The sequence below is a fragment of the Callithrix jacchus genome, chromosome 3 (assembly GCF_049354715.1).
Source record: "Callithrix jacchus isolate 240 chromosome 3, calJac240_pri, whole genome shotgun sequence".
Lineage (NCBI taxonomy): Eukaryota > Metazoa > Chordata > Mammalia > Primates > Cebidae > Callithrix > Callithrix jacchus.
In genome coordinates this window covers 43,882,517-43,901,279 of record NC_133504.1, presented here as the reverse complement: position 1 = coordinate 43,901,279, position 18,763 = coordinate 43,882,517, and the positions used below count along the sequence as shown (strand labels likewise).

The window sequence follows — 18,763 nt, the reverse complement described above, 5'->3', positions numbered from 1 at the left end:
TTTGCTTTTTTCAGACTTTGCATTTTTCAGTTAACACTGTGTCCTATAAATCACTTCATATAATAGAGATTTTCCTCATTCTTTATTTCCCCCCACAGTTGGGTAACTTGGATGTACCATAGTTTATTCAGTCACTGTCCTAGGTACCAATTTACTACCATAGGAAGGTGAGTGAATAAAGTATGGCACATCCAGGTTTCCAATATTTTAGTTACAAAGAATGCTGCAATTTGTATGTATCTTTGTATATTTGGATGTATATTTCCAGGGTGGATTCCTTGAAGTGGAATTGCTGGGGCCAAAGGTAAGTGTATATGTGTTTTTGTTAGGCATTACCAAAACTCCCTCCAGAATGGTTGTACCAATTCGTATTCCCATTAGCAATGTATGTAAATGCCTGTTTATCTTACATCCTCACTAATGGAATGTTTTGTCATATTTTAAAATTTCTGTGAGTCTAACAGATGAGAAATGGTATCTCAGTGTTGTTTGAGCTGGCATTTCTCTAATTTTGAGTGAATTTGAGCAATTGTTATGTATTTGAGGGTCCTTTTAATATCTTTTTCTTCTGTGTGTAAACTGACTGTGTCTTTTTTTATTTGATTTTTGGTCCTTTTTCCCAAAAGAGTTCTTTATTTGCCTTTTATGGTATATATTGTGAATATTTCATCTTAGTTTTTTATTTGTCTTTTGCTTTGCATGTACTGTGGGTTGTCCAATTAAAAATTTTTGCGTAGTCAATATTTTCTTTTATTGTTTCTGGATTCTCCTTTTCCTATACCAACTTTAAGCAGAATTCATCCATTTTTTTCTAGTTTTTTTTTTTCTTGTTCCATTTTTTATATCTAGATTCCTAATCCATTTGGAGTTTATTCTGGAGTATGGTGTGAGATAGAGATTGAATTTTATGTTTTCCAAATAGATACCTAGTTTTCCTGGCACCATTTATTGAAAAGTCCATCTGTACTTTAGTGATTTGAGATGCCACCTTTGTTATTTACTGAATTTCTGGATATTTTTGGATATATTTGGGTCTGATTCTAGACTTTTACAAAATTCCACTGATCTATTTATGTGCTAGTACCACACTGCTTTAATTACAGATGTTTTTGGTGCTTTAGTGTTTGATAAAGGTGGTCTCATTGTGGTTTTTCTTTTTCAGTGTTTTCCTACCAATTTTTGCATGTTTGATTTTCCATATCAACTTGCCAAACTTTACAGAATAGCTTGTTAGTATTTTCATTATATTGCATTGCATTTATAAAGTAAGGGAGAAATGGCATCTTTATAATGTTGTCATCCTATCTAAGAATGTTGTCATTCTATCTAAGAAGATACCTTTCCATGTCCTCAAGTCTTCTTCAGTGTCTTTCAGTGGTGGTTAAGTTTTCCTTGTATAGTTTTTATACACTGTTTAGTTTATTCCTAAGTATTTGATCTTTCTGTTGCTATTATAAATGGGATTTTCTTTGACATTATTTTCCCTGATTATTGTTGTTGTATAGGAAAGCTATTTTTGTATGTTAATTTATTATCATGCTACTTCACTGAATTCTGTTTTTGAGTTAATTTTATCATTGATTCTTCAAGGGTTTTTAGGCATACCATTATATCATCTGCAAATAGAGATAGTTTTACTTTCCCCTTACCTGTTATTCCTCTAATTGATTTCTCTTAACTAGTTGATTTGCCTAATGCCTCTAGTATGATGTTGAATAGTAGTAGAAATGGCTGGGCATGATGGCTCACGCCTGTAATCCCAGCACTTTGGGAGGCTGAGGCGGGCGGATCATCTGAAGTCAGGAGATCGAGACCAGCCTGGCCAACATGCTGAAACCCTGTAACTACTAAAAATACAAAAAATTAGCCGGGTATGGTGGCGGGCGCCTATAGTTTCAGCTACTCAGTGGGGCTGAGGCAGGAGAATCGCTTGAAATCAGGAGGTGGAGGTTGCAGTGAGTGAAGATCGCACCACTGCATTTCAACCTGGGTGACAGAATGAGACACTGTCTCAAAAAAAAAAAAAAAAAAAGAATAGTAGTAGAAATGGTGGGCATCTTTGCCTTTTTCCTGATCTTAGTGGAAATGCCTCTGTTATTTCTTTATTAAATAAGATAATGGTCGTTGGACTAAAACATATATATTTTATATGTTGAGAAATTACTTTCTGATTCTTCTTTCCTTGAGTGTTGGATTTTGAATGGGTGTTGAATTTTGTCAAATACACTACATGTCAGTGTGTGTATGGAGAAAATTGTATGTTTCCCTCCACCTTAGATTTATGAATATGGTATATACTAAGAGATTTCCTAATTAAACCAATCCTATACCTCTAGGATAAATCCCATTTGGTCATGTTATATTATTTTCTTAATGTATTACATTCTGTTAGCAATCAGCAAAATCGTTCCCTCCAGTATATTTCAAGAGTAAAAATTTGTTTCTTTGCATTATTGTAGGTAAAATGGTGTCTGGTACTTATGTTTGTGTATTTGTCTCTGTGATTAATTTTATCATTGATTCTTCAAGGGTTTTTAGGCATACCATTTGCATTATTGTAGGTAATGCAGTAGAACCAGAACTAGAGTTTACTTTTAGAACCAGAACTAGACTTTACTTTTCATTACCCTTAGTGCCTAGCAGAGTTCTTCATATGTAGTTGGTATTATGTACATTTTACTGAATAAAAATAGAAGGAGATTAGCCAATATGGGCCAAAAAAAAAAAAAAAAAGAAGCAGAAATAGCACATTAAACTTTCTTGAATGAAATTTGAGCATCATGTTTTACTTACACAGTGAACAGTCACATCAATCCTAAAGAGCACTAGCCATGAAGGTGGGGGAGATCTGAGTTCTGGTCTGGAACTTTGTTTTATGTAGATCACAGAAACTAACATTTTGACATCAGACACCTTTGGATCACTGTCAAATCAAGTTGGTACTCTGATCTTGTACAATTTGTTTCATATCTAAATGATCTTATGAAATTATTTTTTCTTATTGCAGTGTGCATTTTTATATTTTGTCAAATAATTTTTCTGAATTTTTATTTGTCTTTAGAATGGTTTGCCTGTTGTAATGAACATATATACATATAATTGCAGATAGTTTTGAAAAGCAATTCTGAATACAAATAAATTAGTTATATTGTGGAATATTTGTAATATTCTATCAGTGAGATGATACAGCTCTTTTAACAAAATTATTTAATGTGTGCATAACACATTTTACTTTTAGGTATATATGACTGCAGCAATGACACTACAACTCTTGGTGTATCTAAACCAGCTATAAAAATAGTTAAGTTTTATTCTGAGGTGATTGGGTGGTCAGTGATATTTTTGTTGCTTTTAAAAGTCGGGCCATCTCAATTAAAGTTTTAGATGGTCCACATTGACTTAGCTGGTTTAAACATAGGCCATTTAAAATGAACTTTTTAATACAGGTATTCTCAGGAAAAGGGTGAAAGGAAAAATAGCTTTGTAATGGCAAGTAAGTTGCCATTTGCTTTTGGGTTTCTGAAATTCTAGAGTGTAGCTTATTTGTCACATAAAAATGAACATAAAAGCTATGAGTCAAACTGTAGGGTTTTTTTTTTTTCTTTTGAGATGGAGTTTTGTTCTTGTTGCCCAGGCTGGAGTGCAATGGCCTGATCTTGGCTCACTGCAGTATTCACCTCAGGGATTCAAGGGATTCTCCTGCCTCAGCCTCCCAAGTAGCTGGAATTACAGGCATGCACCCCGCCCCCGCCACCGGCTAATTTTTTCTATTTACGAGAGTCAGGGTTTCACCAGGTTAGTCAGGCTGGTCTCAAACTCCTGACCTCAGGTGATCCACCCACCTCAGCCTCCCAAAGTGCTGGGATTACAGGCATGCACCACCATGCCCAGCCAGTTTTTTATTTAAATATGAACTATGACAATGGCTGGCAGTTCCTGTTGAAGTGAAAGTAGTGGAGTAGAGCTAATATACTCCCATAAGTTATGTCTAGTTTGGTATACATCAGAATTCTGGTATAGAGCTTGTAAATAGCTTCTGGGTTCTGAACTTTTCTTCAGTCTTGCTGAATCTAAATCTGCAGTGATAGACATTAGACCATGTGTATTTTTTTCTGGTATTTACAGGTGATTCTGTTATATAATGCTAGCTAAGAACCATTGTTAATTAGAATAAGGAGAAAGAGAGTAAGCAGTTTTTTGGGCCGGGTGTGGTGGCTCAAGCCTGTAATCCCAGCACTTTGGGAGGCCGAGGCGGGTGGATCACGAGGTCAAGATATCAAGACCATCCTGGTCAACATGGTGAAACCCCGTCTCTACTAAAAATACAAAAAATTAGCTGGGCATGGTGGCGCGTGCCTGTAATCCCAGCTACTCAGGAGGCTGAGGCAGGAGAATTGCCTGAACCCAGGGGGCAGGCGGAGGTTGCGGTGAGCCGAGATCGCACCATTGCACTCCAGCCTGGGTAACAAAAGTGAAACTCCGTCTAGAAAAAAAAAAAAGAGAGAGTAAGCAATTTTTTGTTTGTCTGTTTATGTGTTTGTTTTTTGAGACGGATTCTCACTCTGTCACCCAGGCTGAAATGCAGTGGCATGATCTCGGCTCACTGCAACATCTGCCTCCTGGGTTCAAACGATTCTTCTGCCTCAGCCTCCCAAGTAGCTGGGACTACGGGCGCGTGCCACCATGCCCAACTAATTTTTGTATTTTTAGTAGACAGGGTTTAACCGTATTGGTTAGGCTGGTCTTGAACTCCTGACCTCATGATTTGCCGGCCTCAGCCTCCCAAGGTGCTGGGATTACAGGCATGAGCCATGGTGCCCGGCCTGAGCAGTTAATTTGTATATTGAATTGAAGCCAATAGTTGTTTTTCAAATGCCTAACACTAGTAATGCATCCTGTATTTATAGTGCTTAAAGATTTACAGAGTAGCACTTTCATATTGTCTCTAGATGTTTAGAATAATTCAGTATAATTCATTTAGGTAAGTAAAACAACTATTATTTTCCCCATTTTTCAGTTAAACAAATTTAACCTTCAGAGATATGGTGACTGCTGATTTAGAGGAATTGGTAAGGCTGGAGCACAACATGGGATTTTCTGACTCCAGTTGCAGTGTTTCTTTACTAGTTTGCCACCTGTTTATGTGACATGGTGCTGGGCATGGTGTTTCTTCAACTAAGCCAAGATAATGTGATTCAGTGTGATAAATTTTAATGTAGGATTTAGAACTGGATTATTTACATTCCAAAAATCAAAGATGAATTCTGGTTGGCACAATATGTATTCCTTGTGGAGGATTCTGGATTCTTTGTGATTTAAAATAGCTTGAGTGTTTAACATTTAACAAAGCAGTGTTGTAGTTACAGGTAGTCCTGAGAAGCTAGAGAATTATGTGTACTGTACATATCTTAGTTCATGGGTTTGATTGTGTGCTGTAGGAAAGATTGACAGCTTAGCCAGTGATGGGATTCACAAAAATAAATGAAAGTATTCTGTTTGTGGTTTACCGTTGTGAGTTTTGTCTTTGTAGTATCACTCTGATAGATGCTAAAATAGAAATTTCCTGCTCAGTAGGGAGTTAAGCCTGGATGACAGTGATCTGAAGGAAACTACTGCCAAGCAATTGATTGTTCAAATGTGTCTGGAAATTAACATTAAAATCCATGTGATGCATTCCTTGTGTTTTTAGCCATACCCAAATATGCAGCATCCACAAGGAATATTCTTATTAAATTGAAAAAAAAGAAAAGGTACATGAGTATAAGCTGAATTTATCCTCCAATTTAAAAGCATTGTGTGAGTTCACAGTTAACAAAAGTACAGTTTAGGTATATTTTATTACTTTAAAATTCCCTACTCATTACTACTCTACTAATTTAAACCTGCATTTTAAAATCTTATGGGTTAGATTTGTTTACAAGAAGAACAGTAGCCTAATAGGCAACATTCATTGAAGGCCTATTAAGTGACAGGCATTGTACTAGGTTTCACATATATCATCTCATTTAATGCTACAATAACCCTGCTGACGTTTTCTCCCATTTTATAGATTAGGCAACTAAGACTTGGAAAGGTCAACATAGCTCTTAAGGAGCAGAGCTATGATTTGAGCCTAAATGAAAGAAAAGATGAGTAAATTGAGGAAACTACAGAAAAAAAATATTTAAACGTAGAAGCAAGAAATTGGGGAAACAAATAAATTAGGTATATTTTTATAACAGTGACAACAAAAAAAAAAGCAAAGAAGTTGCATTAGGTATTTATTTATCCTGAGATTATAGTCTCAATTCTTTTCTGTCTGCCCTTCAATATGGTAACAGTAGAACATATGCCTGTTTCTATTATTCAGGGAAAATATACAGATATTTGCACTTTTCTTTTGTGTAACTCAGACATCTAAAAAGTTAATTGAATATAGATCCTGCATCCAAGGTCATATTGTTAAATAGAGGAAATTTTTAAATAAATGAAATAAAATGCATAATAATAATTTTTTAGAGTAGTACAAATCAAGCATTTTGGCAGTTCAGAGGAGTAGCAGCCAGGAATATCAGTGAAGGTGCCATTTAGTCTGAGTCTTATAGCGTGGGTAGAATTTGAACTTGAGCAAAGTGGCACAAAGAATATTGAGAAATATGTATGGAGAAGAGTAAGTTTGATTTCATAGGGTATCTGAAGAAGCATGATTGGTAGAAAGAAAACAGGTCAAACCATAGGAAGGATTTTGAGTGTCAAGCTTAGGAGTCAGCTTTTATACTGTAGACATATTGGGGAGGGAGACAAGCCATGTTAAAGATATACCTAAGTTATTTTATAATGTAATGTAAACTAGTGTTTACTGCTGTAAAGCATGGTAAAGGGCTAGAGTGATGAAGAGTGCTAATGGACATAGATTGGTCAAGGATAGCCCTTCTGAGGAGTTGATGTTTCAGCAGAAACCTAAATGAGATGAGGGAAAGAATCATGTGAAAATCCAGGAGTAACAGCTTTCCAGACAGAGCAAAGAGCAAGAGGAGAAATACTAATAAGATTGTGTGTTTGCGAAATAGTCGAGTGGGCTCTGTGGGTAGAACTGCGTGTCAGGAAATATGGAAAGGAATGTGGTTCAAGAGGTAGCTAGCAGCTAGGATGGCTTTCCCTAGAGTAAATGAATTTCTGTGTACTCATCTGTGTTCAGTTATTATCTAGATTTCACCATATTTGCTTTATTCACTTATAATAACAGTTTTGAGAATCACCTTCCTACTGAGGCCGTGAGATTGCCAAGATAGATAGAATAAAGAAAGAAGGCTACAGACAGTAACATTTATAATCATATTTCAAATCTGTCTTGATTGTCATCTGAGAAAAGTGTACTTAAGGTACCTGTAGTGACAAAGTTACAAAGAATAGCTGTGCTGGCGAATACTAGCGTTGTTGGAACTACTTCAACATTTGTTCTGTTGGTCTTGAGCTGAAATCAATGTACTATAATTTTACATTTAATTTTCACAACAGCTGTATTATATATAGGTGAGGTTAAAAACCTCATTTTACAAATGAGGAAACACAGTTACAGAATTAAAGTGAGATACAAAGGATAAAAAGAGAGCTGGACCTGAAGTCCATGTGTCTCTAATATCTTGGTTAGTTCTGCAATTTCACAAAGTGGGCTTATTCACCTAATACTTTTGAGCCGTGTTGAATTACCACTTTGTAATAAAAACAACCATTTTTCAAAGGTCATATTTTTACTGATACAGAAGGAAGCTCCAAAAACTGTTTGAATTATGAGTTTAATAGAATTACTTTCCTTTTTTGTAGGCAAAAATCTGAATAATTTCATCTGACACAGAAGGCATTTGTGCTTTTTGGTATTGGAACAAAATACGGTCTCTCTGGAGATGCATAATTAGTCCACTAAGCACTGTAGCCTTCATTGTCTGAAGCCTTAACTAAAACAGAGTTGAATTAGCTTTAGGTCTTTCTTTTCTTCTTTCACTTTCTTTACTTTCTTCACTGCTTTGCCTAACTGAACTTAAGAATTTGATCCTTTAAATAGGAAGAAAATGTAACTACTTGATAACAGAACAAAATACCTACTTAACATATGTAGTTAATGACCTGAGCATTCAAAATATTTCACAGTACTTTTTATTGCATTTTTAAATAACTTTTAAAAAATAGTAGATTTAAGAAATAGCTGGAAAAACTTTAATTATTGTACCACTTTGTTTTTGTTTGCTCAATGGTAAACTGGATTAAAGAGCCATGTTTAATGTGTTTTAGAAGATATGATGCCTATGTAGTTTCACAAATCTAAGGCTAAGGCAAGTTCTTTTAGATCCTTTCTAGAAAGTTTCTACATTGTTTCTAAGCATTTTTGAAATTACGTTTTACTATGAATAATATAATGAATAGCAAGAAACTTACTTTTAGTATGCCTTTCTTTTGCATTATTAAGATAGTGTTTTAGTCTTTGGCTGACTCTTATTTTCCATATGGTATTAGCCTATAAATGCTGAATTGTCAAATGTAAAGCCATTTATGTTAGTGTCCGAGTATATTTTCAGGATCTGAAAAACATAAGTAGCATGATAAAAAAAAGTACATTAATTTGTAAATTTTAGCCCTAGGTGGTGGGCTGCTACAGAAAGGGCTATACACTAGGAGTTGAGTTGTCGGGAGGAGAGTTACTGTGTACTCTCGGGGTAAAGATGAAGTTAGTGGATACTCGTCCACTGTCCAAATTGGCCAGAATGAAGAAAGAAGGGGGAAAGTATGGTATGATAAACAGCTAGAGATGTAGGTAGAGGTCAGACTGTAAGCAGTTTTATGAGCCATGTTATCGCGATTGTAGTGCTGAGAAAGTTTGCTCGAGTGCTATTTGGTCCACCAAAGGAATGCAGGGGGGTGGCTATTATCCCCCAGTCAGTGAAATGGGTTACATTTATGACATTGAAGTGAATAAATAATACATAATAATAATAGATAAATAATAATATACTTTGTTTTGTGAAGTGTTCTGTTAAGTTTTGGCCATTTTTCATTTGTGTTTTCTTACTATTGGATTGCAAGAGTTATTTATATATCTTTACTATCAGTCATCACATTTAGATATTGTAACTGATTTTCTCCTAGTCTCTGGTTCACCTTTTCATTTTTTTCATGGTGTCTTTTGAAAAGAGGTTTTTAATTTTAATGAGGTCCAGATTATCCGTGTTTTTCTTTTCTTGTTTTTGTTGTTTGTGCCTAAGAAATTTTGCTTACCCCAAGGTCATGACTCACTACTATTCCTCCCCAAGATAACCACTCTTCTGCCTGTATCAACACTTACTCGTTTTCTTTTTGAATTGGATCATATAGTATGTATCTTTGGTTCTGGTTTCATTTGCTGAGCACTATGTCTGTGAAGTTTTTTCCGTGTTTTTTTGTAGCAGTAGTTTGTTGTGTTTTATTGCTGTGTGATAGTTCATTATATGACTCTACTAGTTTGTTTGGTAGACATTTGGATTGTTTCCAGGTTTTGGCCATTATAGGTAAAGCCGCTATGAATTCTTGTACTTGCCTTTTAATGGACATGTGTATTTATATTTCTTGGGTATATTTCCTAGGAGTGAAATTGCTGGATTATAGGATAGGTGTATGTTTAATAGTACTGCCAAATAGTTTTCCAAAGTGATTTTTACCTACTTTTACTTGTACCAGCAATGTATAAGTCAAGTTGCTCTGTACATACTGGCTACTAGTTAGTTTTGTCAGTCTTTATAGTTTTGGCCATTCTAATGGGTGTATATTGGTATCTTACTTGTGGTTTTAATCTGCATGACAAGTTGAGCTGAATGACTTTGTAGCTGCTTCCCAATACAAAGGTTTCCTGTGTGTTTTTAAAAGTGCAGCCAGGCACAGTAGCTGATGCTTATAATCCCAGCACTTTGGGAGGCTGAGGCAGGCGGATCACCTGAGGTCGAGATTTAAGACCAGCCTGACCAATATGATGAAATTCTGTGTCTGCTAAAAATACAAAAATTAGCCTGGCTGTGGTAGCGCGTGCCTATAAATCTAGCTACTCAGGAGGCTGAGGCAGGAGATCGCTTGAACCTGGGAGGCAGAGGTTGCAGCACTGCACTACAGCCTGGGCTGGAGACAGGGAGACCCTGTCTCCAAAAACAAAAAAAGGAAAAGGTTGTAGCTCAAGGTACAGCATGTAAACACAGGTCCTTAAACAATAGTAGGTGTTCATGGGTTTTTGTATAAATACAGCAGATATTTGTACAGCCAATTTTGCTGTATTAACCTTCCTCTCTTGTCTAGGGCCTGATAGCACTGGTTCTCACATGGCTGCACATTACAATCACCTGATGAGATTTTAAAAATAATTTAAAAGCATATTGGCCATTCATATGGGTCCTGGCTTATAGATGTGTATTCATAGCAGCTTTACTTATAATAAGACCCCAAAACTAGAAAAAGTCCATCATTTGGGTTAATGAATAAACAAATTGTAGTATATACACTACAATGAAATATTCCTCAGCAATACAAAAGGAATGAACTACTGATGCATGCAACAATTCTTGATTAATTTTAAAAGATTATTAAAATCATAATCTCTGTGGAGAGGCAAAAAGCTCCCCTGGTAGTTCTAAGATGCAGGGAGTTGTTAATCATTGGCATATACGAATGAAATATTCTATTGTTTCTTAAGAGGTCTTGCTGTACCCTTTAGGAATGAAGCACCAACTATAAAATCTTTATTAGACATGCGTCATGTTAATTTATCACCAAATCTGACTCAATGAAAGGATTCAAGAAGCTAGTTCCCACCGTTTGCTTTTTTGATTGTACAATATGCTAACTTTCCAGGTAAGTTCTGTGTACATATTTTTAATTTTGTGTTAGTCTTCATGTTACAAGGCTAATTCTGCTTTTAAAGTACATTCTACATATGACTCAAGAAAATCCCCTATTATAAATGTACTTTTTCTATTAGCAAAACAGTATTTATCACATAAGAGTATTTGCTCAGCCTTGATTTTCTCCTTTAACATGATTGTGGATTTACAATGTACTTGAACTTAACAAGGAACAACACCAAAAAAGGCATATGATTTGATTGTTGCTTTATAAAATAAAAAATGAAGAAAATGTGTTCAGCTTTTTGTCTATGAATATTATAGTGAATCTAGCCTCCTTTTGGTATGTACATTTGGTTCATGAAGATGCTTTTAGATCATCTCCAAACAAGTAACATCATAATTGGAATGTGACATTCATATATATTGGATTTTTAAAGATTGTTTCCAAAGATTCAACTATATAGAGTGGGTGCCTAATACTTATTTTCTAACTTGGAAATAATTCAGTGGTGGCTAAAGCTGGCTTGTACTGCTGGCAAAAGCTGATTGGTAAATTTTCAAGAATTTGTAAGCCAACTGTTAAGCACAGACAATATTTTTAAAATTCTATAAACTTATGATTAAATACATGTATTAAAAATAAAAGTAATACATCCTGAAAATTTACTAGTTCCCAAATATATTACTATCTTTTACTGTCATCTGTGCTCTTAAGATTGTGTCTGTGGTGTATCCATGGTAGAAATACTATGTGATAGTGTGCTACTGCATATCTTGTGCTACTGCATATCGCTTTCTACTGTGTGATGCTGTGCTGTTGCATATCTCTTTCTACTATATGACATTGTGCTACTGCATGTCTCTACTATATGATGGTGTGCTGCTGCATCTCTTTCTACTATACGAGATGTGCTACAGCATATCTCTTTCTACTATATGATGGTGTGCTGCTGTATATCTCTTTCTACTATATGGTGCTATGTTATTGCATATCTCTTTCTACTATATGATGGTGTACTGCTGCATATCTCTTTCTACTGTATGATATTATGCTATTGCATATCTTCTCCTGCCTCTGGATTCAGTGAGGTCATGTTGGATGCTTGAAATTGGCCACGGTGGGAGTATTGGCACCATGAAAATGGACAAACGCTACACGCCAAGGTTGAGGCTTTTTTTTTTATTTGGAAAACTGGTAGTTAAACATTTACCAGCATACCACTGGAGACATCATTCTTTATTCAATGAATTCCTACTGTGTGCTGGCTACCCTTCATAAGTGCTTTAAATAAATCTTAATTTAATTTACTCAAGTATTATCTGAGATGTGTTTCTCAATTGTATAGATGAGAAAAATAAGATTAAGTAACAAAGATCACAAAGCAGCTGTTATATTGTACAGCTGGGATTGTAACCCAAGTCTCTCGTATTTCAAAGCTCTTCTCATTATACTGTGTGGTCTCTCTGAAGCTTTGGAATATATTTTATAGAAGAGAGAGCATTTGAGCTGAGCCTTAAGTTATGGGCAGGATCTTATTAGATATTGAAGTTGGAAGAATACTTAAAGCATTTTGAAGAATTCAAATGTTCACAGATATCAAAGTATATTTTATGTTCCAAAAATGGTAAGTAGTAGATTCAGTAGTAGAGAATATCTAGAAGAGGAAAGTTAAAAGAAGTAAAGCCCAAAAAGCTGACTGGACCTTGTTGTGAAGGACCTTAAACAGCATGAACCTGAGAACAAAAGAGATTCTGTTTTTATTCCTAAAGGACTTAATTATTTCCCAAAGCCTTTGTGTAATTATTTTGGTTGTCTAATTTGAATTTAAATTCTGTTTCAATTTAAAGCATGAGTGAGGTATCATGGATGTTTTTTGTCCAGGGATATAACATGGAGCTTTTGGTTTGGGGCCTTATTCTGCTGATTTATGTGTTGGCTGTTAATTTTCAGTACTGTAATTAATGGTTAGTAAAGGATGTTCCCCAAAATGGGGTCATTCTTTGTAGGGAAGAAAATGAATGGATAATAGTTGCAATGTTTGCATGTCTTTGCCAAATGAGTATTCTTATTACCTACCTTATGCCATAAAGTGGTATTGGTTTATCATTGTATTTCTCATTTTTGAAACATCTGTGTTTTATTTAAAGTCATAATCACAGAACAATACATCATGCCATTGCTGTAATTTTCTCTGCTGTATCTGCATCATGAACCATTTACTCCCCTTACCCCGGAATCTCTTTTGTAGTATCTTCTGCCTTTTGTTGTTGTTGTTGTTTTGAGATGAGATCATGCTCTGTCAGCCAGGCTGGAGTACAGTGGCATGATCATGGCTCACAGCAACCTTGACCTCCCTGGCTTAAGCAATCCTTCCACCTCAGCCTCTGGAGTAGGTGGGACCACAGGCACATGCCATCAAGCCAGACTAATTTTTTAAAAATTAAAAAAAAAAAAAAAAAGGTTCTCCCTGTGTTGCCCAGGCTGGTCTCAAACTCCTGGGCTCAAGCCATTCTCCCACTTGGCCTCTCAAAGTGCTGGGATTATAGGCGTGAGCTGCCACGCCTGGCCTTCTCTACCTTTTAATGTTCCACGGGATTATTCTCTTGAGTTCTTTTGCCGTTCTTAATAGTTAATGCATCCACATCCCTACAGTGATAATTTCCAGGTGTATGTCTTCAGACTGGAGCTCTAGACTTGCATTTTGAAATTCCCAATGAACTGGTAGACTTGGATACTCCACAAACATTCTCAAATTCAGAATGTCTACAACTAGACTCAGTCTCTGACCTTTCCAAGCCAAATAAACCTCTTGCTTTCCTTACTTTGGTGAGTGACATGTTTATCTTTCCAGTTACCCAAGCCATAAATTGGGGGATGGTGAGAAGAGGTAGGTCATTCTAGATTCCTCCTCCTTTTTAATCTCTCACAATCTAGTGACTCTGTAAGTCTCTTATTTCTGCCATCTTAATATCTCTTGAATCCACCTGTTTTCATTCCCACAATTTTAACTGCAGTTGTTATGATTTATTGCCTAGATTATAAAATAGTCTTTCAGATAGCTTTTCTGTCATCAGTCTGTGCCGCTTTTCTTCAGTCTAGCTTCCCAATAGACTGTTTAAAATATAGTCAGCTCTTCCTATCCATGAGTTTCTAATCCATGGAGTCAACCAACCTTGGATTGAAAATATTTGAGGGTGAAAAACAATAAAAAATAATATAAAAAATACTACATTTTACTTTTAGTGGTTGCCATAAGGATTACAGTATATATCCTAAAATTTTGTAGTCCACTTACAAGTAATAATACACTGCTTCACTTGAAATATAGAAATCTTACAACCTTTTAGGTCCAGATTTCCTTTACTTTTCCCCGTTCTTTGATAATAAGTGTTATATATATTACATCTTGATACATATTAAGCCCCAAAAGATAATCATATAACATTTGCTTCTAGCAGTTATGTGGATTATATAGAAATTGAGAGGAAAAGGCAAAAGGAAAAAAATAGGTTTTTTTTCTTATATTTACCGAGTTATTTACCATTTCACTTCCTCCTCTTCCCTTTCTGAAAATCCATGTTTCTCTCTGATTTTATTTCCCTTCAGCCTGAAGAACTTCCTTTAGTATTTCTTGTAATGCAAGTCAAGTGATAAATTCTTTTGGTGTTGTCCAAAAAATGCCTATTTCTCCCTTATTTGATATAGAATTCTGGGTGGAGTGTTTTCTTTCTTTTCTTTACCCTCCCTCCCTCCCTCCTTCCCTCCCTTCCTTCCTTCCTTCCCTCTCTCCCTCCCTCCGTCCCTCCCTCCCTTTCTCTCTCTTTTTCTTTTCTTGGTTTTACTCCATCACCCAGGCTAGGCTGCAGTGACATGATCATAGCTCACTGCAGCCTCGACCTCCCTAGGCTCACATGATCCTCCCACCTTAGCATCCCGAATAGCTGAGACCACAGGTGTGTATCACCGTGCCTAGCTAATGTTTTTTGTATTTTTTTGTAGAGGTGGGGTTTTGTCATATTGCCCAGGCTGGTCTTGAACTCCTGAGCTCAAGTGATCCACCCATCTCAGCCTCCAGCAGTGCTGGGATTATAGATATGAGCCACCACTCCTAGTCAATTTCCTTCTTCCATTACTTTAAAAATGTTTCAGCTCCGTGCAGTGGTTCATGACGTAATCTCAACACTTTGGAAGGCTGAGGTGGGGGAATCATTTGCGTTCAGGAATTTGAGACCAGCCTGGACAACAAAATGACACCCTTTTCCCTACGAAAAATTTAAAAAAAATAGTCAGGCATGGTGGCATGCTGAAGGTGAGAGGATTGCCTGAGCCTGAGAGGTCAAGGCTGTAGCAAGTCACAATCACCCTATTGCAGTTCTAGCCAAGGGCAACAGACTGAGTGAGACCCTGTCTCAAAAAATAAGTAAACTAAGATAAAGTAAGGTACAGGCAGGGGTAAAAGAGTTAAGTAAAAGTAAGATAAAAAGGTTTCTGTTTCTTCTGGCTTTTGTAACTACCATGAGAAGTCAGCCATTAATTGGATTATTGTTCCCTGGTGGTCATACTTGTTTTTCTCTTGCTGTTTTCAAGGTTAGCTTGAAAACCTTTATTTTTGCTTTAAATAGTTTGATTTTGAGGTTAGCTCTTTATATTTGGCTTTAAATAGTTTGACTTTGATGTGCCTTGGCCTGGAATTCTTGGTGTTTTTTCTGCATTTTTTCTGTTCATTGAGCATTTTTTGTCTGGACATTTTTGTCTTTCATCAAATTTGGAACTTTTTGGCCATTAGATCTCTGTTCCATTTCTCCTTTCTTTCTGGTATTTCATCTACACATATGTTGGATCATATAATATCTCACAGGCCGCCACAGCTCTTTTTTTCCCTCAGACTTCTTTTCTCTCTGTTCTTCAGCTTGGATAATTTATTTTGATTTAGTTTAGATTCATTTACTCTTTCCTCTGTCATCTCCATCTGGATTTCTAACCAGTGATTTTTAAAATATACTTTTTAGTTCTGTAATTTTCATTTGGCTCATTTTTAATGGTTTTATTTCTGTACTGAGATTTTCAATTTTTTTGTCAAGATTTTTATTCATTGAAAATATTTTCCTTGAGACTAGTTATAGTAGCTTCTTTAAAATCCTTGTCTGCAGTTCCAACACCTGGTTCATCTCCGAGTCTTTTAGATTGATTTTCTTCCCCCTTGGGAATGTTTTGTTTTCTTGCTTCATTGCATATCTTAGTACTTTTGGATTGTATTTTGAACATTGTGCATATCGGGATGTGGAGATTCTGTCTAGATACTGTCCAGATTCTGTTGATTTTCTTCAACGAGTATTGTTTCCTTTGTTTTAGCAGGTAATTTTCTTGTCTGGACTTGCATTTCAAACTGTTTCTTGATGACAGCTCTGCTCTCAATTGAGTTAGTTTGTCTATGGTTGAGCTCCTTTCGCCCAAGTGCATCAAGGGTTAGTCAGAGATGTGGGTAGGCACATTCTTGGATCTCCTTTCTAGATATTTCCTTTTCAGGATTTCCTATTCCTATCATTTTTCTCAACTTAACTTTTTCCCAGCCAGAAAAGACTACAACTTTTCCCTCTGGGTGCCCTAGCCAAGGCTGGATGCACAGCATGGATAGCACTTAGCTCTAAACTTTTGCCTAGGAGACGGAAAGTTACTTGCATAGCTCCGTGTTTTCATCCTGCATGTGAACATGCCTTCCCCACCAAGAGTTTCTGTTTACTTTCTAGTACTTTTAGGGGATTTCTTTTTTAAATTGTGTTCAAGTTTTGTAGTTGCATTCTGTACAGATGTGGGGAGGTTCAGTAGGGTCTTTGTCATCAGTCTCAGAAACAAGAACCTCTCTTCCTTTTACCTGTCCTCAGAAGCCCCCCTGTTACGGTTCTCCTTCTACCTTAGGTGCTATTCTTCATGAGTTTTATTCTACTAGTTCCCCTTCATTTCTCTGTATCTCAGATTTTGAGATATCCCAGAGTGCAGTCTTTAGATTTCTTTTTTTAAAAAAAAATCTCTACAGACTTGCTAGGGCAGGAGTCAGGTCAAATCCATTCTCGTTCATTTGCATACTGTCAGTGGCTGCTTTGGGACTACAACAGCAAAATTGAGTAGTTGCAATAAATTAGTTGAACTGATGAATGTTTGAGTGAGCAATCATCATTCTAGCCAAGTTGCTTTACTTGCAGTTTCTAGAATATATGACTCTTTTCCACTCGGCTTCTTATTCCTATTGAGGATCTCTTGTTTACTATACCCTTAAACTTATTATACACAATTTAGCTTAAATGTCACCTCTGTTAAATTTTTCATCTTAATGCTCACCACGTTGTTTCCCTCTTTGTCCTCACAACACTGATTATACTTTTTTTTTCTTTTTTTGAGACGGAGTCTGGTTCTGTTGCCAGACTGGAGTGCAGTGGTGTGATCTGGGCTCACTGCAACCTCCACTTCTGGGTTCAAGCGATTCTCCTGCCTCAGCCTCCTGAGTAGCTGGAACTACAGGCGCCCCACCACCATACCCAGCTAATTTTTGTATTTTATAACTTTTTTATCTGCCAAAACAGTTTAAGTTTCTGGAAGGCTAAAAACTGATTTCTGTTTTATCCCACACACATTGCCCACAAAATAGTAGGCATATAGTAAATTCCTGTCGAATAACCAGCTGTTTTTAGAAGGAATGAAATAAGAACATAATAGCATAATTGGAAAAGGTAGTGATTATTTAGATAGCTGGATCTTAGTCTTCCTAATTAAAGTATAAATACTAATGTCTGTACATCTATTATTCGCAAGGAACAGGAACTTCAGTAGCCACAACTAATCTAGATGTAGTGTGAGAATGTAGTGGCAGGAAGAAAAATAGGAATTTCAAAGATGCCAAGACCATTCAATGGAGAAAGGATCGTCTCTTCAACAAATCATGCTGGAAAAACTGGAATGATGTTGGACTCTTACCTTACACCATTTACAAAAATTAACTCAAAATGAATCAAAGACCTAAATGTAGACCTAAAACTACAAACGTCTTAGGAAAAAATAGAGGAAAAGTATTCTGACATCTGATTTGGCAAGGATTTCCTGGTTGTGAAACCAAAGCATAAGCAACCAAAGTAAAAATAGACAAATTGGACTACAAAAAGAAAAGCTTCTGTGTGTCAAAGGACACAACAGAGTGAAAAGGCCACCTATAGAATAGGAGAAAATATTTGCGAATTACGTATTTGATAAGTAAATATCCAGAATATATAAAGGACTTGTATAACTCAACAGCAACAAAAATCCCCCAAACAACCCAATTTTAAAATGGGCACAGAACTTGAATAAATAGTTCTAAAAAGATGATAAACATGTAGCCAACAAGCATATGGAAAGACAATCAATGTCGTTAACCATTAGGGTAATAATGCAAATCAAAACTACAATGAGATATCACTGCACACTTATTAGGATGGCAGCTGTTTTAAAACCAGTAAATAACAAGTATTGGTGAGATGCAGAGATTGGAACCCTTGTACACTGATAGTGGGAATATAAAATGATGCAGCTGCTATAGAAAACAGTATGGTGGTTTCCCAAAAAATTAAAAATAATTCTTTTTTCCCCAAGATGGCAGATTGGAGGCATTGTTAGCACGCTTCTCCCACTTGGAAAGATGAAGTAGTGTGTAGAGATTCACACCGTGAACTTTTTTCCAAGAGGCAGCATAGGAACTTGACAGAAAAACGGAAACTACAGACCCTTTGAAAGAAGCAGCAAGCAGTAGCCTGCACCATGAATCTGACGGAAAACAATGTCCGCAGAGCTTGGGAAGGGGAGAGAGAGCTGCAGTGACACTCTCCCACTGGGGAACCCAGGAATCCAGACCATGGCAGGAGGCCTTAACCCTATCCAGCACTGGAGCTGATTTAGT

At 36.3% G+C, this 18,763-nt stretch overlaps 1 protein-coding gene across 8 annotated transcripts in view; it reads left to right on the top strand.

Annotated features, from left to right (window-relative positions):
* Positions 1–18,763, top strand: part of ARFIP1 (ARF interacting protein 1) — a 125,587-nt gene that overhangs the window by 16,889 nt on the left and 89,935 nt on the right. For 2 of the 8 annotated variants that reach the window (XM_035292854.3, XM_035292852.3), the window contains exon 2: positions 10,709–10,845. The exons of the other annotated variants lie outside the window; for them this stretch is intronic. In XM_035292854.3, the coding sequence (XP_035148745.1) occupies positions 10,831–10,845 (15 nt within the window). In that variant the 5' untranslated portion in view covers positions 10,709–10,830. The remainder of the gene's footprint in view (positions 1–10,708; positions 10,846–18,763) is intronic. 8 annotated transcript variants of the gene reach the window in all.